Source organism: Lynx rufus, unplaced genomic scaffold (assembly GCF_022079265.1).
Source record: "Lynx rufus isolate CCGP_SWC_20201006 ecotype Redwood Valley unplaced genomic scaffold, mLynRuf1.p SCAF_11, whole genome shotgun sequence".
NCBI lineage: Eukaryota > Metazoa > Chordata > Mammalia > Carnivora > Felidae > Lynx > Lynx rufus.
In genome coordinates, this window is record NW_025814825.1 from 37,876,808 (window position 1) to 37,894,111 (window position 17,304).

The following is a 17,304-nucleotide window of genomic DNA, read 5'->3' on the forward strand; positions in this document are numbered from 1 at the left end:
ATCATGACCTGAACCAAAACCAAGAGTTGGATACTTAACCAACTGAGCCACCCAGGCACCCCTGGACAATTCTGTCTTTAGCCTCCAGACAAAATACTGTTTTACCAAATCACTTAGATCAGCTCCCTCCTCCCTTTAGTGAGGACACATCATATACTAGTAATACAGTAGATTCATTTGTCACTGTCTACATTTTTTTTTATTTAAAAAAAAAATTTTTTTTAATGTTTATTTATTTTTGACACAGAGAGAGACACAGCATGAGCAGGGAGAGAGAGGGAGACACAGAATGTGAAGCAGGCTCCAGGCTCTGAGCTGTCAGCACAGAGCCCAACGCGGGGCTCGAACTCACTAACTGTGAGATCATGACCTGAGCCGAAGTCGGATGCTTAACCGACTGAGCCACCCAGGTGCCCCTCACTGTCTACATTCTATCTTGAGACGGAAGGGAGGTTTTTCTCCATGTATCCTTTTGTACCTTTTAAATGTTGTACCATGTCAATATATTACTTATTTTAAAAATACATTTCTAACAGCACAATAGTAATTCACACAGATCTACCAGAAGCTTCTTAGGATATAGTCTCAAGGAAGAAACAGAGAGTAAAATCTTAGCAATCTTCCTAAGGGTTTGGTTACCACAGAGGAGTTCTAGCTCCATCAGGAAATTACTTGCAGCAGCCTGTTCTGGGTCTCCAACCCACCTACCTCTAAATGTCAGACCTAATAGGTTAGCATTCACCAACACTAGACTTTAGCTAGAGTGAAAAAGCGGCTTGAGTAAACTCCTAAACTTCCAGTTCCCCTTAAATTTGTGGTCTCAGCAACAGGGGTGAGTAGAACTAGATAAAGGCTCACTCTGGTCCTAGAGTAAGAAGTCCAAAATGCCTGAGAAAAGGAGCCCTCTAGTCAGGATTCATAGCTCGTGACTGGCACCAATTTAGACATCAGGCACTCTTAGCCCTACTCGTGCCAGGATGTGGAAGGCCCAGCTGCTGCCCCTGTTCCTGAGAAAGAGCCAAGTGAAAAAATGTCCAGGCTGTAGGGTGGGGGAAGGGACAGCAGCCAGACTAACAGGACAGACCAAGGAACTGACAGTTAGGCTCTGTACCTCATTCCTTAATGGCAACACTGAAGTGAACAGAGATACTCATTTCTGGGTTATACACTATAAAAGAGTATTACACAGTTTGGGAAGGTGGAAAAGGGTACCTTTTTGGAACCTCTTGGTCAAAGACCAGGTAACTCTGCTAAAAACCCCATCTAAACACTAATTTCAGTGGTGGCCACAGAGGGAGCATTTGTGCACAGGAAGCTTTAGAGGACTGATTACTGTTACTAGCAAAGACCATCACTGAACCATCATTCTTCTTCAGCAAGAAAATCAAAGTCCCCTGGGAATGCTGGGCTATGGTCTAATGTTGGAAATACCTGAAGTGCTATAAGACAGAGACCTGCCTAATAAGCCCCATTCAGTTGCCTCTAATTTTTTCATTTAAAAAAAGGGTCTAATTTATATACAGCAAAATGTACAGATATTAACAGTATAATTTGATGAGTTTAAGCAAAAGTATACCTCGAGTAACCAACATCCCAATCAAGATGTGGAATATTTCCAGCAATGGACAAAGTTCCCTCATGCCCCTTACCAGTCAATTCCCTCTCCTATAGGTTGCCTCAAATTTCATAAATAAAAAAGACTTCTTCACCATGAGTATACAGCATTATGAAACTGGCTGTTTTACAATTACAAATAGACACCCATTGGCATGTGATTCCTTGAATTCCAGTTATGGGTGAACTCTCCTGGCAGAGCCCTTTGGTCTTCATACTTTTCACAAGGATCTTATCTTGAATTAATGCAGCACAAACATAAAGAAACGTGAAGTATAAAACTAATACAAAATTAGAAAAAATGAAGAGATTTACTTATATAAGCTTTATAGCTATTATACAATAAGAAATAAGAGTAAGGAAAACGGTGAGTACAGTGGCAAAAAGCTAGAATCAGTATTTTGAGGGTGTTTTCACAAACATAACTAAACCTAACATTTTATTCTAGTTTTGTCGAGTCTACCTCAGATATGTCTTTTATAACAATTTTTTTTTAACATTTTTTATTTATTTTTGGGACAGAGAGAGACAGAGCATGAATGGGGGAGGGGCAGAGAGAGAGGGAGACACAGAATCGGAAACAGGCTCCAGGCTCTGAGCCATCAGCCCAGAGCCCGACGCGGGGCTCGAACTCCCGGACCGCGAGATCGTGACCTGGCTGAAGTCGGACGCTTAACCGACTGCGCCACCCAGGCGCCCCAGATATGTCTTTTAAATAAGACTCTTCCTTTCCATCCCTTTAACCAGACTATATAGAGACAACCTTCAAAACAGTCCTCCACTTTTTGGTGTGCTGAAAATGTTCTAGAATTTTTTTTTAATTTTTTTTTTTAACGTTTATTTATTTTTGGGACAGAGAGAGACAGAGCATGAACGGGGAGGGGCAGAGAGAGAGGGAGACACAGAATCGGAAACAGGCTCCAGGCTCTGAGCCATCAGCCCAGAGCCCGACGTGGGGCTCGAACTCACGGACAGCGAGATCGTGACCTGAGCTGAAGTCAGACGCTTAACCGACTGTGCCACCCAGGCGCCCCTAGAATTTTTAGATAGTGGCAATGATTGCAGAACATTGTGAATGTACTAAAAGTCAATTAATTGTACACTTAAAATGGTTAAAGAGGTTACCTCAATTTTCTTAAAAGCCCTTTTCTAAGGGCACCTGGATGGCTCAATCGGTTAAGTGTCAACTCCTGGTTTCACCTCAGGTCATGATCTCCCAGTTCATGGGTTCAAGTGCCACACTGGGCTCTGAGCTGGCAGTCTGGAGCCTGCTTGGGATTCTCTCTCTTTCTCTCTCTGCTCCTTACCACTTGCGTGCTCTCTCTCTCTCTCAGAATGAATAAACTTTAAAAAAAATAAAAAGCCTTACAAAAATGTTTACGTATTTATTTTGAGAGAGAGAGAGTGCTAGCAGGGGACGGGGGGGGGGGGGCAGGGGCGGAGCAGAGAAAGGTAAAGAGAGAATCCCAAGCAGGCTCCGTGCTGTCAGCACAGAGCCAGACATGGGCTTGATCACATGAACCCAGAGGTCAGGACCTGAGCCGAAACTAGAGTCGGACACTTAACCGACTGAGCAACCCAGGTGCCCCTTAAAAAAAGCCATTTAATCCATCCACACTCTATCTAGAATTACCTCCCTAAAATGCAGAATTACTTCCCTGCCCACCAGTCTCTTTTGCTCCTTACTGCCTAAGACCTGACTCCTTGGCCTGATGTCCTTCACACTTTAGCCCTCAAAGCCCCTCTAGCCTCACCTTTAATCATGACTCCTATCATTCACTCACATGTCCCAACTTATCAAGCTCTTCCATATCCTTAATCCTGTAAATATTCCCTTGGTTTGAAATGCCTCCTTCCTGTCAAAATTCAACCCTTCAAGATCCAGCTCAAATTACTCCCTTTCATGTTTCTCCATAATTCTTTAACAAAATTGTCATGTGTGCTTGTTTTATTTATTCAATATTTATTAAGCACCTATTACAAATCAGGTACTGGGGTTAGGGCTGGAGACAGAAATATAGACAGGGAGCTTTTAAGGAGTCCACAGTCTTGTTGGGGCAGAAAGACCTTTAAAACAATCACAGTGTAACACGCTCAGTGTTGCCATAGTGATATAAACAGAGACTGAGTTAGCATAAGAAATGAGTAAAATTCCTGGGTTTATGAACCATCCATCACTAACGTTTTAACATTGTAAGTTTTCCCAAACGAACACTACCTGAATCCGGAAGTATCGTTAATCATGCACTCGGACTCCTGGGATAAAAGAAAAGCTATTAAGGGGCTAATTTTCCTAAAGGTAGTCTCACTGGCATTAAGGAAAAACAAATGTTAAGTTCTTTTCCCTACATTAAGTAGGCTTAAGTTTTTCCAATGTGCCCAAGACTTACTCTCTAAAAATGGACCTACTAGCACCTCCGAACTACCCACACTTCCCTCAGCAGGGCACCAGTTCATATGGAGCACTGAGCAGGCATCAAAGGAGTATTTATATGAGACTGACAGAATGTACAATCAGACCTCTGTCTGATGGAGTTGCAGCCTCTTGAGAATCTGGAGGAGCAACCAATGGAGGAAGGGGGAAGGATGTGAAGGAGCAGTAGAGAGAAAAATCCCAATCAGGACTCAGTTTCAATCAAGCTGAGGATGCCATAGACATTTCTCAGAACTGTTTTACTGTTGTTTAACAATCTCTTGGTTTCAGGAATAGTGGTCTCCCACAAAAGTGGGAAAATACAATACAAAAAGACTGAAAAGAAAGAAAATCCAAATAACTGAAAGGAAGAAAATTTATATCCTTAACACACTTCAAAATCAGCTTCCTTTCCAACCTCCATTTTTGAACAAAGGACTTCTCCTTTGTTCATCCTCAGGCTCAAAAGCTTGGGGTCACCATAGAGTCCTCACTCTCCTTCAACTGTAACTAGTTAGGCCTCAAATTCCACAGATTCTTCCTTCAACATCTCTCATTCCATTCACTTACACAGTTTTTTACTGCATACTTAGTTATGCTAGTCTCCAGGAGACTTGGGTGGTAGGTATAGGATAGGACGTGGAAATATATACAGAAACAGCTACTACACAAGTCTGCTAATAACTGCTAATAAATGAGTGTCTGAGAAATAAATACCACAAAGATTTTGAAATGTGAGATGATGTCTGGCTGGAGTAATCAGGAAATGCTTGGGGGGCAGGCAGTAAGCACTCAAGCCGACCTTGAATCCGAGGTCTAACTTTGATCAGATGGAGCTAGTGAAAGGAACTGGGAAGGAAAGCATTCAGGGAATAGCAAATCCAGGTGGCTGCCAGGCACCAAAGGTCCAGGAGAGGAGTGGTAAGAGTAAGGGCTGGGGCCAAGTAGTGCAACCTTTGAATGCTAGCCTAAGAAGTCTTTAACCCTTAACCTACCGGTTCATTTCTCTGCCCCGTCATTTGCACCTTTACATCTGACACCTACTTTCATCAGGAACTTCACTGCAAAGGTGCAAAACAAAGTTGGTGGTAGCTGTCTTTGTGATCATAGGGTGTCATGGAACAGGCTGCTGCTGTGAGTGGCTGAACAGAAAGCTGGTCTCTTTAGTGCTAACAAAACTAGACTCAGGCTGGATTAGAAAGCACATCTAATTTTGGGAAGGTTTCAAAACGCTGTCAGCCTTCAACAACATTAACCAGGGCTGTGATCTCAGATTGAGAATACCAATTTAATCCTTCTCAAATTTGCCTTCATTATGACTCCCCTGCTCAAGGATCTACGATGAGTTGTATTACCTACAATAGGTCATTCAAAACCCTCTGCCTGGAATCCAAGGTTATGCATAATCCAACCCCACCAAACCTTTTCAAACTTATCTGTTACTATCAACCTCCTTTCCTAGTCAGTAGGGCTAAATTACAACAGGGCTAGTGTTACAGTCTTAGTAGAGCTGAGTTACATTTAAAGTACATAATAGTTAAGGCCATTTTTTTAAAGCATAAAAAATATAAATTTTAGGGGCATCTGGGTGGCTCAATCGGTTGAGCATCCAACTCTTGATTTCAGCTCAGGTCATGATCCCAGGATAGTGGCATCAAGCCCAGTGTCAGGCCCCATGCCAAGTGTGGAGCCCGCTTAAGACTCTCACTCCCTCTGCCTTTCTCTCTTGTTCGTGTGCTCTCTCTTTATATATATATACATATATACACACACACACATAAATACATATATACACATATATTTATAAAAACTTGGCAGTCCTTATTCATGCTGTATCCTCAAGTGTGTTCTGAACTTGAAAAGTCCAAAATTATTGTGTTCATACTGTATAAATGTGAAAGAAAAGTCACAAATGACACTGATGTAACAGTAGGGGGAAGGTGTATACATTATCAGTGAATGTTAAACACTTAAGATTTTACAGTTCACTGGAGATGAACTGTACACCAAAATAAACTGTAAACCAACTCTAGTTAATAATATGCCTACCAAAGTATTTAGGAGGAAGTATTTAGAAGGATATCTGCAATTTAAATAGACGGAAAGATGTGTGACAAAGCAAGTTATGTTCAAATGTTAATGGTAGTTGAGGTGTTGTGTGTAGGTGTGTCTGTTATGAAATTCTCTGCTGTATGTTTGAAATTTTTGATACTAAAACACAGGGGGAAATGGCATTGATAACACACTATGCTTCGTGAAGCTGTAAGAAGTTAAAATTGTTGGAATGGCAGCATCAAGCATTTGCTCCTTGATGCTTCCTTGCTGGCATGCACATAACCCACGAAGCCCTTATTTTCTGGTGTGGTATACTCTCTGTTTGCATGGTTATCTCTCCTACCACAGTAGAAGTTCCTGGTGGGCACAGAACCACTCTAATCTGGATTTACATACCTATTGCTTTGTATCGTGTTTGGAGAATAGCATGTGTTCAATAATGGTGGGATGACTGAATGAAAGTGTAACTGCTAAGGACCAAAGTAATATGCTCTCTCACAATTCACTTTTTTCATTTCTCACGTACGCTAAAAGTTAGTACGTTCCGTGTTCAAAGGAAATACTGTGTTTTATTTTTCCCCAAGCATGCAAAATTTCTAAAAGTAAGACAAAACTCATCTGTGTTCAGATTACTTTGTATTCTATTACTTAAACAAGTCTGAAGACCTCCTGACACTCAACAACTCCTTAGGTTTTTTGTTTTTTTTTTTTCCTTTTTCTGAAAGTGAAGTCTCCGACTTCCAAGGACATCTGGAATTTGTTTTAAGCAAATCTTAGATATGTTGTGAGAACTAAGAGGTTCCTGAACTGGCCAAAAGCAGGAAACCGGAGATCTGGGGAAAAGATAAAAACAAACACTACATAAAAAACTCACGAAGCAAATTAATCAAGAACTTTCCCAAGAAACGGAGGGAAAGTCTTAAGGAGGCTTCGCGGAACATCTCAAACTCCCCCCAGAGCGGCTTCTCCCCTCCTCTCTCCCATCACAGCCAGTCAGAGATAGCGCCGCGCGGCCACTCCCAACATGCCACGCGACTGGAGCTGGTGCCGCGGAAGATGCTGCTTCTCACGTCAACCTCCGCGAAACAACGTGCTTTCTCGGCGGGAGCAGCAGATTCTGAACAAGAAAACCTAGATCTGAGTCCCTGCTGCCCCACCCGCCTGATGTGCCAATCTCTTGTCCTCTCTGTGCTTCAGTTCCCTCATCTGTGAATCGGTAATGACTCTGTAACCCCAGTTCGCGCACAGGGTGATTACTAAGATGAGGGGCGTAAAGGCGCTTTAAAGAAGACGCAAGACTCTCAATTTGTTACGGTTCTTAAACACGCGGTGCTTACAACCAGCCCCAGACCAATCTCTCAAAGTCACCGCTGTCCCTCACTCCCTTCCCGCCCGGCGCCTATGCTGAGGCCGCTCCCTCCTGTCGGCCCCATGCGGGAGCCGCGCGGCGCCGTCTGCCGTACCTGCAGCTACTTGGTCAGCCGGGCCCTCCTGCTGACCCATGACGAAGTCTTGCACGAGGCCCCACAGGGCGCCCGTAGGCGCCACCGCCTCCAGAGCGGCGGCGGCGGCCATGACGCGAACCAGAGACCGTGGGAGGGGAAGTGGGCGGTGGCACGGGATGGGCCTCTGAGCGCACGCGCCTCCTGAGCCAATCGCCTTTGGAAGGTTAAAGAGGCGGGGCGCTCCCTGGATCACGTGCCTGCCGGCTCCTGGCCAGGCAGTTCCAGGGAGGGATGGGACGGTTCCTCCCCGAGGGGCGGGGCTTGGAGACGGGGCGGTGGCGCGGGGAGGGAAGACGGCTGCTGGGCACGCAGCCGGGGGCCATTGAGGGCGACTAATTCCCGGCCCGGCTCCCGGGGAGACGGGCGGCGGGGCGGGCACCTGGCTGGGTGGGGCCGAGGGGCGGTACACACCCTGGGGGAAGCCAATGAGAAAATCAGGCCCGGTCCGAGGGGGCGGTGCCGTCGGTCACATGCACACCTGGGGCGGGCGGCGGCGGAGGCGCGGGCACCGCGAGCGGGCGGCAGGGAGCGGGGCCGGGCTAGGGCGGGGTTAGGCAGGTGAGTGACAGGCTCCGGGGGGCCGGCCCCTACTGGGAGCTCCGAGCGAGCAGGGAGTAGCTGCGGCGGTGCCCGCCCCCTCTCTCCGCCCCTCCATCGGAGCTGGTCTCCGGCCGGGCACCGTCGCGGGCCCCCCTGGCCCGGCCACCTGGGACTGTGCTGGGGAATCGGCCACCTCCCTCTCTCCCGTCGCCCGCAAAGTTTGTGGCGAAGCCGGCGCCCGGGCAGAGCGCGCCCCCGGGGGGAGATCGGGGAGCGCCCGATGCCGGGAGGCAGGAGCCGTTGACCCGGGACGCCGCCGTCCGGGCAGGATCGCAGAGCAGCAGACAAGTCCGCCGCCTCCGGTGCATGGGGCCCGGCTGAAGAGCCAGCATGGGCAACTGCGTGGGGAGACAGCGCCGGGAGAGGCCGGCCGCCCCGGGACACCCCCGCAAGCGAGCAGGTAACGACGAGGAAAGGAGCAGGGCCACGGGCGCCTCGCCAGTTGTCCCCCTCCTCGCTCGAGTTCTGGGCTTCCTAAACGACCTCCCACGGCTCCTGACGCCTGGGTTTCCCCGATGTCTGCTCCGGAGCCAGACGGGAGCCCCCTCCCCAGCCCTGGTGGCCGGGGGAGCCGAGTTGGGGCAACTGCGAGCGCTGACCCGGCTGCGAGCCCAACTCGCTCCAACTGGGAAGCTCCGAGTGAGGGTGGGGGCGGGGGCAGGAAATGTTTGCAGACCGCAGCGGGGCCGCGGAGGGGAGGGGGACCCCGGACTGGGGCGCCGCTGGCCTGGCAGCTGGGTCGGGGTCGGAGGCTGGCCCGTCGGGGCACGGCGCGGGCGGCCAGTCGTCCCCAGAACTCGGAGCGAGCGAGAACTGTCGCTCTTCCAAAGACTGTCTGTGTCATTATCGGGCTGCAAATCGTGTCTGCCGGAATCCAACTGGCAAAAGCAGCGCAGGACTCTGGGAAAGAAATCTTTATTTTTCCCGCAGGGCTTTTTAGAGCTTCCCGGCTGTCTGGGAGTCTAGAAAAGGTGGGGTGTGGGGTGAGAATTGCGCTCGGGTTTGTTGGGATCCTTCCCAGCCTTGGGGATGGGATCTGCTCCCTGGTGATCCGCGAGGGCTGGGCAGCGCCTTCTCACTTTCTTGGTACACTCCTCCTATCCTGGCTCTTCGCCCTGGGAAGAGGTCTGGCGTTCGTTTCCCCGGGTCTTGTACTCACTTCCTTCTCTGAGAGTGTTGCAAGGACCTTCTGAGAATGATAAAAATCGTATACTTTAGAGTTGAAAGGGACCTTCAAAACTTGTCTGAAGTCCAGGTAGACTTACCTCCTCCTGTCTGTGTAGAAGCCCTGATCCAGAGAGGTTGAAGAACTGGTCCAAAGTCCCACAGCTAGTTAGCAGTGCAGCTGGGGCTAGAAAGCAGTCGCCTGTTCCACCCAGTTGCCACATATCCCTTTTTGTAAGAAGAGCCACAGGCATAGTATAGTCATTAATGAAGTGGAAACTCTAGTTGGAATTTCCTGTCTCCTTTGACACGGAAGGTGTGTTGCTTGGGTTGTGGGAACTGGGAAGGAAGATGAGGGGAAACGTGGGGGAAGCAGAGAAGGATGTCTGTGTGGTGGACAGGATGACTTCTGGAAGAAGAAACGTGTTTTTATGGGGGTGGGGGTCATAGGGTAAAATCTAACATTGAAATCCTGTTGGCAGCCTTGTCCATTCTGATTGAGAAAAATTGATTCTCAAACCCAAGGGCTGGCTGGCTTTCTTTCTTTCTTCCTTCCTTTCTTTCTCTCTTTCACTTATTCAGCGAATATTTATTATTTATGTGCTCAGGCCACATAATTGATTTTGTAGCATTTTTCACTGGTGACAACCCTCTCATATTTGAAACTACCCCCCCCCCACTTCCCTTCTTGGCATTAGACTATCCTGGTTTTTTTCTCTGATCACTCCTGCTCACCATCACATCACCTCCTAGGTGTGGGTGCACCACGGTGCAGTTTGGCATTCTGTTCTTTCTCTCATACTCCCTCCCAGAGAAATTGTACACAGTCCCACAACTCTTTCCACTGGGAAGACCCCTACACTGTATCTTCAACTATTATCTGTCAGACTCCAGATTCATACCTGTAAATGCCCACTGGACACACTGATGTAGTTATCCTTTGGATTCAACACTTCCAAAACCAAGCTCTGCATCTCTCCCTTCAGCAAGCTTCCCTTTACTCTTCCATTCTTGCGGTTGTCTAACTTCATACTTTGGAGATGTCTCTGCTGACTTTCTCTGCCTCCTAGTCAGTCATCTGCTGGAACCTGCTGGTTCTTCCTTGGCAAGTCATTCTAATCTGTCCCTTCCACTCTGCTTCACTCTCTTCTCATCTGAAGTCCAACTCACCTCCCAGGCTGAAGTTAGTTCCCCACCAAGGGCAAGTTCATCTTCAGTCATTCATCCCATGCCTGCACACTGTGGTCCCTCCCAGAAGATGTTTGTTAAATTAACCTGTTCTGAACCCTATAATTCTATGTTTAGAAAAAAATTTTTTAACAGAAACTATTTTTTAAAATAAATCCTACGTCCAACGTGGGTCTCAAACTCACAAGCCCAAGATCAAGAGTTGCATGCTCTACTGACTGAGTCAGCCAGGCGCCCCTGTTTAGTAGTCTTTTTGCATCTTTCCACTTCTGTAAGAACTTTAACTTTCAAGGCTTTTCAGTTTGATCTGGTCCTTTCTTTTAAGGTGTGATTTCTTTGTCTTCCCCTGACATTAAAGCCACGCTGTTTGCTCATTGCCATTTCTCCCTTCTTATCAAGAACCTTTCTTCCTTTTGAGGTTTGCCTCAAATCCCCTATCTTTCTAGAAGCACCTTGCCTGACAATTCCAATCCCCCCTTCTGAGAACTCCTGCAGACACATTATGCCACTTAACAATTACCTACTCCATATTATTAGTCATTTCTTTGATGTTTATAGTCTTATATCAGAAACTACATTGCAAGCCTTGAAGACCTGGGTTCTGTCTTATCCTTGTGTGTCTGTCTCTCACACTCACTCACGTAGCCATGTACATACACACATGCACACACACTCAGCACCCAGCACAATGACTTGTACAGAGAAGCCACTCAAATATTTGTTGACTTTAGAATGTTAACCCGACTGTATCCTGTCATCTAGATTTTTCATGTAAACATTTTACTGAAGTATCTATCTGCATTTTTTTTTTACCTGCTAGTGTATCATTTTTTTCGATTCTGCAGGTCTCTCTGTGAATAAAGCTATTCATAAAGTCCAAAGCCAAGGGGAACTCTGTAGGATGACAAGTTTGGTATGAGGGAAGGAATCCTTCTTAACTTCACAGCATGCACCTGGCATTCCTGTAACATCTGCAGCTTACCCTTTGACAAAGACATAGTTTGATGTTGTAACACTAATGCCTAAAACTCCTCAACTCCCTTGGTGACTCTTACCTTTCCTTTGCCACTGGTGTAATGGGGAAAAATCATCAACAGAGAGCTACAACCTGAGTTCTAGTCCTAGGCCTGGAGCTGGGTGATACTGGGCAAGCCATCAAACCTCTCTCAGGTCACACTTTCAATGTCTCAGAAAGGAGCAAGGTTGTACAAAATCATTAGAGCTGTTTCAACATCTTCATAAAGGCACCTGTTCAAAACTGCAAAGTTATTGGGTTGAAATTTCAGGCCTTGTTATGTCATCCTTTGGCCTTAGTTCTGTCTTCCTAGTCACTTGTTAGGTAAAACAGAGACATAATGCCCATTGGTCAGGCCATCTTGCATTAGCTATTTAGTTTTTAACTGTTACTCATAATGCATCCCCCGAAAGTCTAGGTTCCCCCTCCAGGTGCTGGGTGGTCCTTGCACTCTTCAGAGAATACTTGAAGATTTACTCATGTGGGGTGCTCCCACCACCATATATACATAGCCAGGGTAGATCAATATCTCTGCCCCTGAAGTGGGTAAGGCAGCCCCTCCCCCAGCCACCCCAGGGAGAAATAGAGGTGGTAGAACAGGCAAGTCTCTTGCCCAGTTCTACCCTTTGAGAATGTGGCAGGGCTGAAACCCAAATATCTGACTCTGATGTGCCAGGCATATCCGCTTACATTCTGGAATCTCAAGCCCGGTGTGGACAGACCCAGGGCCCTGTTTTGAGCTGGTTGGGCTTGGCACTGTGGTTGCAAGAGAGTCTGCTTCTCATTGTGTGGGCTGCTGTGGCTATTCTTGAGGGAGTAATTGGGCAACTTCTCCATTTGCTCAGTAAATATTTACTGAGTGCCAGGCACCTTGCTGGCTGTGAACAGACATGGTTTTTGGCCACATGAAGCTTACAGTTTAGGGGTGGAGGGAGAAAATAAACCTATAGTCATACAAATTCCATGTGATCATACATGGAAATCCTGTATGATAATACATACTGTTATGTATTACTATATATGCTGGTGACTCACACATTTATAATTTCAGCCCGTCCTCTTCAACTCAACATATTGGACGTCTGACAGGCTTCTCAGTTTAACACGTCCGAAGCAAAATGAACCCGCACCCCCCACTCCTGCTCTTCCCAAAGTCTTCCCAGCTCAGCTCATGGTGATTTATTTCATCCTTCCATTGCCCAGGCCCCCAAAACACTACCCCAAAACACACCCCTGACTCCTCCCCTTTGCCTCAGCCCCACATCCATTTAATCAATAGGTCCTATTGGCTTTGCCTTTAATATACCCAGAACCTGAGTCCCATCATCCGCACACTTTGGCCCTGCTCTAAGCTCCCGTCAGTCTCTTAACTGACCTTCCTGCTTCCTCCCTTGTCTCCTGACAGACCGTTTTCATCGCAGCAGCGAGAGTGGTGCTGCAAAACCGTAAGTCAGCTTTTGTTGCTCCTGTGCTCCCCGTTTCATCCCCAGCCCTTGTGTTGGCCTACAAAACACGATACAATTTCACCAGCTTACCTTTCCTAAGCCATCTCTTGCTCTTCAGCCCCTGTTCCACACCCCCTGGTACCTGAACGGGGCCCTCCCTCCCTTGCCTCCTCCACATTCCTCCTCAGTCAAGCCCTCTCAGGCCAGCCTTTTATAAATCGATCCCCTTCCCTGTACTACCTGCTGTCAGCATTATCCCCCCCCCCCGCCCCCTTCCCTGTTTTATTTTTCTCCATGGCAGTTACCATCATCTGACATTGGCTGCCTCTCCTACTGCATGTGGTCAGGGATTTTTATTTGTTTGCCCCCTGATACATAGAGCAGTGCCTGGCATACAGAGGTGCCTGATAAGTCTTTGTCGAATGAAACCAGTGTATCCCTAACAGTGTTGGGAAGGTCTGTAGAAAAGCAGGAATGAGCAGACCTAACTGCTTTCTCATCTTGTAGGTGTTAGGGCATGCATCTAATAAGGGGACTTAGGCTGCAGCTATTCTGTTCCTGGGACTGGCTTCTCTGTCATCCTAGGCCTGGGTAAGGTCTCAAATACCTGGCATATAATTCCCTGTGATTTGGGAGTCTCTTGCTAGGAGACACAGGGGCTATGGCAGCAGAGCAGAGTGAAGTCCCCTAGTAGGGTCCTAACCAGGCAGTGGCACTTTCTTGACATTTTATGTCATTTAATGCATCTGACTGTGGACCCCTCTCTCAGATACACATGGTATTTGTAGTCATTAACTCAAAGGGCAGGGATGGGGTGGTCTAACAGACTGGGAAGCAGGAAGGCGGGTGATGTGGATTCCAGGCCTCTCTCTGCCAAGTAACTGGCTGAGGAATTTTTAGAATCATAGAATTTTAGAGCTGAAAGGAACTTAAAGTTTTCTTTAACCTCTTTTTCTTTTCCAGCTATTAAAAAGAGAATAAAGGTATATCTGCTCCCTGCCGAGTTCACAGAAACGTGGTGCAGGCTATATAAAAACTGCATGGGCTCCTTTAAGTTTTCAGTGTGTTGGGGTCAAGGCATTGTAGGGAAGTGCTCAAGGTCAAGTGTATTCAAAAGGGAGGAGGTCTAGTCTGGCCCTTTCTTAAGTGGTGATCTTGGGCAAGTCATTTGTTTTGTGCTCAGTTGATCTTCTATTTTAAAAAATGATAATTATTTGCAGTTTACTTCAGAAAGATGTTATGGGGATAAAATAAATGAACACTGTTTTGAAAATTGGTTTCATGACTGCGTGGTCTACTCAAATATGAGATCCCAACCCAGATCCTCATCTGGCATTGATGGGAACTAAAGCGTTGGTTCTCTGCTTCTTCCTAATTATGTGTGCAGCTTTGATCTCTCTGAGCCTCAGTTTCCCCATTTGTACAATGGGATGACTGCTACCCTACCCACCTCCCAGAGAGGTTTTAAGAATCAAGTGAGATCCTGGATAAAAAGAGGTTTCGTGAACTCATAAAGTTTCTATTATCCTAGCCACAGGATTTTTACACACAAAAACCATGGCCAGTGATTTTCCCCACCAGATCATTGAAGCTTACTCTTTTTTCAAAGAGCAAAACTATAAAAGAAATGTTTAAAAACTATTTTTGGATGGGAATCTTTCTGAAATGGATGATAGGCTTCCAAGCAAAATACACTGAGCATGAATAACCTCCTCTTTGCGACTCAGGGGTGTTGAGTTCATACCTGTATGTACAAAGCACCTGCTTGGTGGAGGTGGGAACCACAAAAGCTTCTTTCTGTCAAAAGCCTTTATCTCTGAAAGAAGAGGGGTGAACTGGTGATAGGCAGAAGGAAATTGCTAAGGGAGAGCCTGGCCTTCCTCAGGGTCCCAAACACCATTGGTGCAGGGAGGCTCTTGATTCCTGTTCTGGGCTCTGAGTGAGAACAATGTCCTGCCTGATCAGTGTGAGGCCTCTGGGCTTCTGAGACTGCAGGGCAGTGGGCCCCAAACTAAATGGTGTCCAGCCACTGTCCTTTTGGGGTTCATGTTTCCACCTATAATCTGTCTTCTCCCTGGCAGCAGTCACTCCTTTTTTTCATTTCCCCACATAAAATGTGCTTAAATATACGTAACATAAAATTTACCATGTTAACTACTTTCTAGTAGATGGTTCTGTACATTAAGAACATTTGCATTGTTATACATGCATCACCACCATTCAGCTCGACAACTTTTTCATCTTCCCCAGCTGAAACTCTGTACCCATTAAACACAAACTCCTCATTCTTCTCTCCCCCGTCCCCTGGCAGCTGCCACTCCGCCCTCTGTCTCTTATGAATTTGACTACTCTAAGTACCTCGTAGAAGTAGAATGATGCAGTATTTGAATTTTTGGGTTAGGCTTATTTCACTTAGCACAATATCTTCAAGGTTCTTCTATGTTGTACCATGTGTCAGAATTCCCTTCCTTTTTAAGGCTGAATAATTTTCCAGTGTATGTCGGTACCACATTTAGTTCACTCATCTGTCAGTGACACTTGGGCTGCTTCTACCTTTTGGCTACTGTGAGTAACGCTCCTGGGAACATGGGTGTACAAATCTGTTGGGAGTCCCTGCTTTCAGTTCTTTTGTGTATGTATCCAGAAGCGGAATTGCTGGATCATATATGAATTCTACGTATAATTTTTTGAGGAATTGCCGTGCTGTTTTCCTTAGTGACTGTATCATGGTACATTTCCGCCAGCAGTGGACAAGGGTTCCAATTTCTCGCATCCTCACCAATAATACTTGTTATCTTCTGGTTTTTATTTTGTTTGGTTTGCTTTTGATAATAGCCATCCTTATGGGTGTGAAGTGACACCTGATCATAGTGGTCACTTGAGATTCCATCTATTGGGCTCAAATATCAGCCTGTCCGATTTCCTGAGGAAACAGATGACCGGGATTGTTAGAATTGTGCCCAGAGAAAGATCAGATGGGCTCACAGTGAAGCCTGAGGGACCCTCCAGAGAGGGAAGTATAGGAGGTTGGCTGGGTGGATTCTGCGACATCTTATCTGGTCAGTCAGAATTTGGCTTGCTTCTGGGTTTCTAACTAGGTGGTTGATGGCTGGGAAAGAAGACTGGATGGATGGATGGATGGATGGATGGATGGGGCTTCAAGTGAAGCAAAGCAGCTCTGTGTTGTTGTAACTCATCTGGCTCCCAGAGAATGTTAACTCTGTCTTAACTTGGGGTGAGTGGGGTAGGCACCAATTTCCTTTTTAGCTTTTGCATGTGAGAGATGCAGGACTGTGGTTCAGATGGGAGCATGTAGGCTTGAGTCAAAGGCAAGTAGTGACAGTGACATGGTGAGTTTGCTGCTCAAAACCACGTGCTTCTCTCTGTTGGGGACAAGGTCTTGCCCCTTGCTTTCTGAGCTCACAAGGAAGAGGGACCAAGCACAGTGTGCACCCATACCTCTGACCATGCCAGCCCCTCGACTAGTGTCCCTTATTGTCAGGAAAGGGGCTGGAGCACCTTCTGCAGGGTGTGGGGTGGGGGGGACGACGACGGCTCTGCATTTGTACCTGTGTCCTCAGGGAGGCTGGCACCAGAGCCCAAGCCCAGGCAGCCAGCCAGTCACCCAGCAGCCTAGATCTTAGAGGACTCAGAGTTTCATTGTTTTTAGGGCTGGAAGAGATACAGTTGGCAGTAGCTCACCTTTACTTGGTGTTCACCATGTGCCGGGAGCATCACGTGCAGGATCTTGGCTAATCCTCACGACCATCCTATGGGTGGACACTATTATCACCTTTTTACAGATGAAGAAACTGAGCCCTAGAAAGGTAATGTCTCCTGCCTAAGGCCATGTAGCTTGTAAACAACAGAGCCAGGACTGGAACCCAAGTGTCTGATCTCAGAACCTGAGCTTTTGGGCCCTTGGACAGTTTATCTTCAGCAGACAGGAAGAAGAGAACACATGGTTTTCATTTTTAAAATGAGTTTATTATTGAGCGTCTTTAGGCACCTCACTAGACCCAGTCCTCTCATTTGATTGTCCTTGTTTTACCTATGGGAACATTTCTAGCCATTTTACATATGGGAAAGCTGATGGGGAGGAAAGTAAATTGATTGCTGGGGGTTATGAGGCTGAGGAGAGGCGGAACTAGAGCTCAGATTAAGCACTTTGACTCAAATTGCAGTGCTCAGAGCTCAATCTTCTGTGCTGCCTTCCCTTACTTCTCTGAAAAGAAGCTGGAAGTCTGATGTAAAACCTGCAAAGCTCCAAGGACTATAGCCACTCTGCTCCCTTCTCGTTGCTGT

The 17,304-nt window shown here is 46.7% G+C and overlaps 2 protein-coding genes across 3 annotated transcripts in view; one reads left to right on the forward strand and one right to left on the reverse strand.

The window, feature by feature from the left end:
• The window catches only part of MMS19 (MMS19 homolog, cytosolic iron-sulfur assembly component), a 34,656-nt gene extending 26,984 nt beyond the window's left edge, over positions 1-7,672 (reverse strand). For both annotated transcript variants that reach the window (XM_047073237.1, XM_047073236.1), the window contains exon 1: positions 7,546-7,672. In XM_047073237.1, the coding sequence (XP_046929193.1) occupies positions 7,546-7,657 (112 nt within the window). In that variant the 5' untranslated portion in view covers positions 7,658-7,672. The remainder of the gene's footprint in view (positions 1-7,545) is intronic.
• A 453-nt stretch (positions 7,673-8,125) lies between these two features.
• UBTD1 (ubiquitin domain containing 1) overlaps positions 8,126-17,304 on the forward strand; it is a 52,394-nt gene continuing 43,215 nt past the window's right edge. Inside the window, exon 1 of the mRNA XM_047073242.1 lies at positions 8,126-8,587. Coding sequence (XP_046929198.1) covers positions 8,518-8,587 — 70 coding nt within the window. The 5' untranslated portion in view covers positions 8,126-8,517. The remainder of the gene's footprint in view (positions 8,588-17,304) is intronic.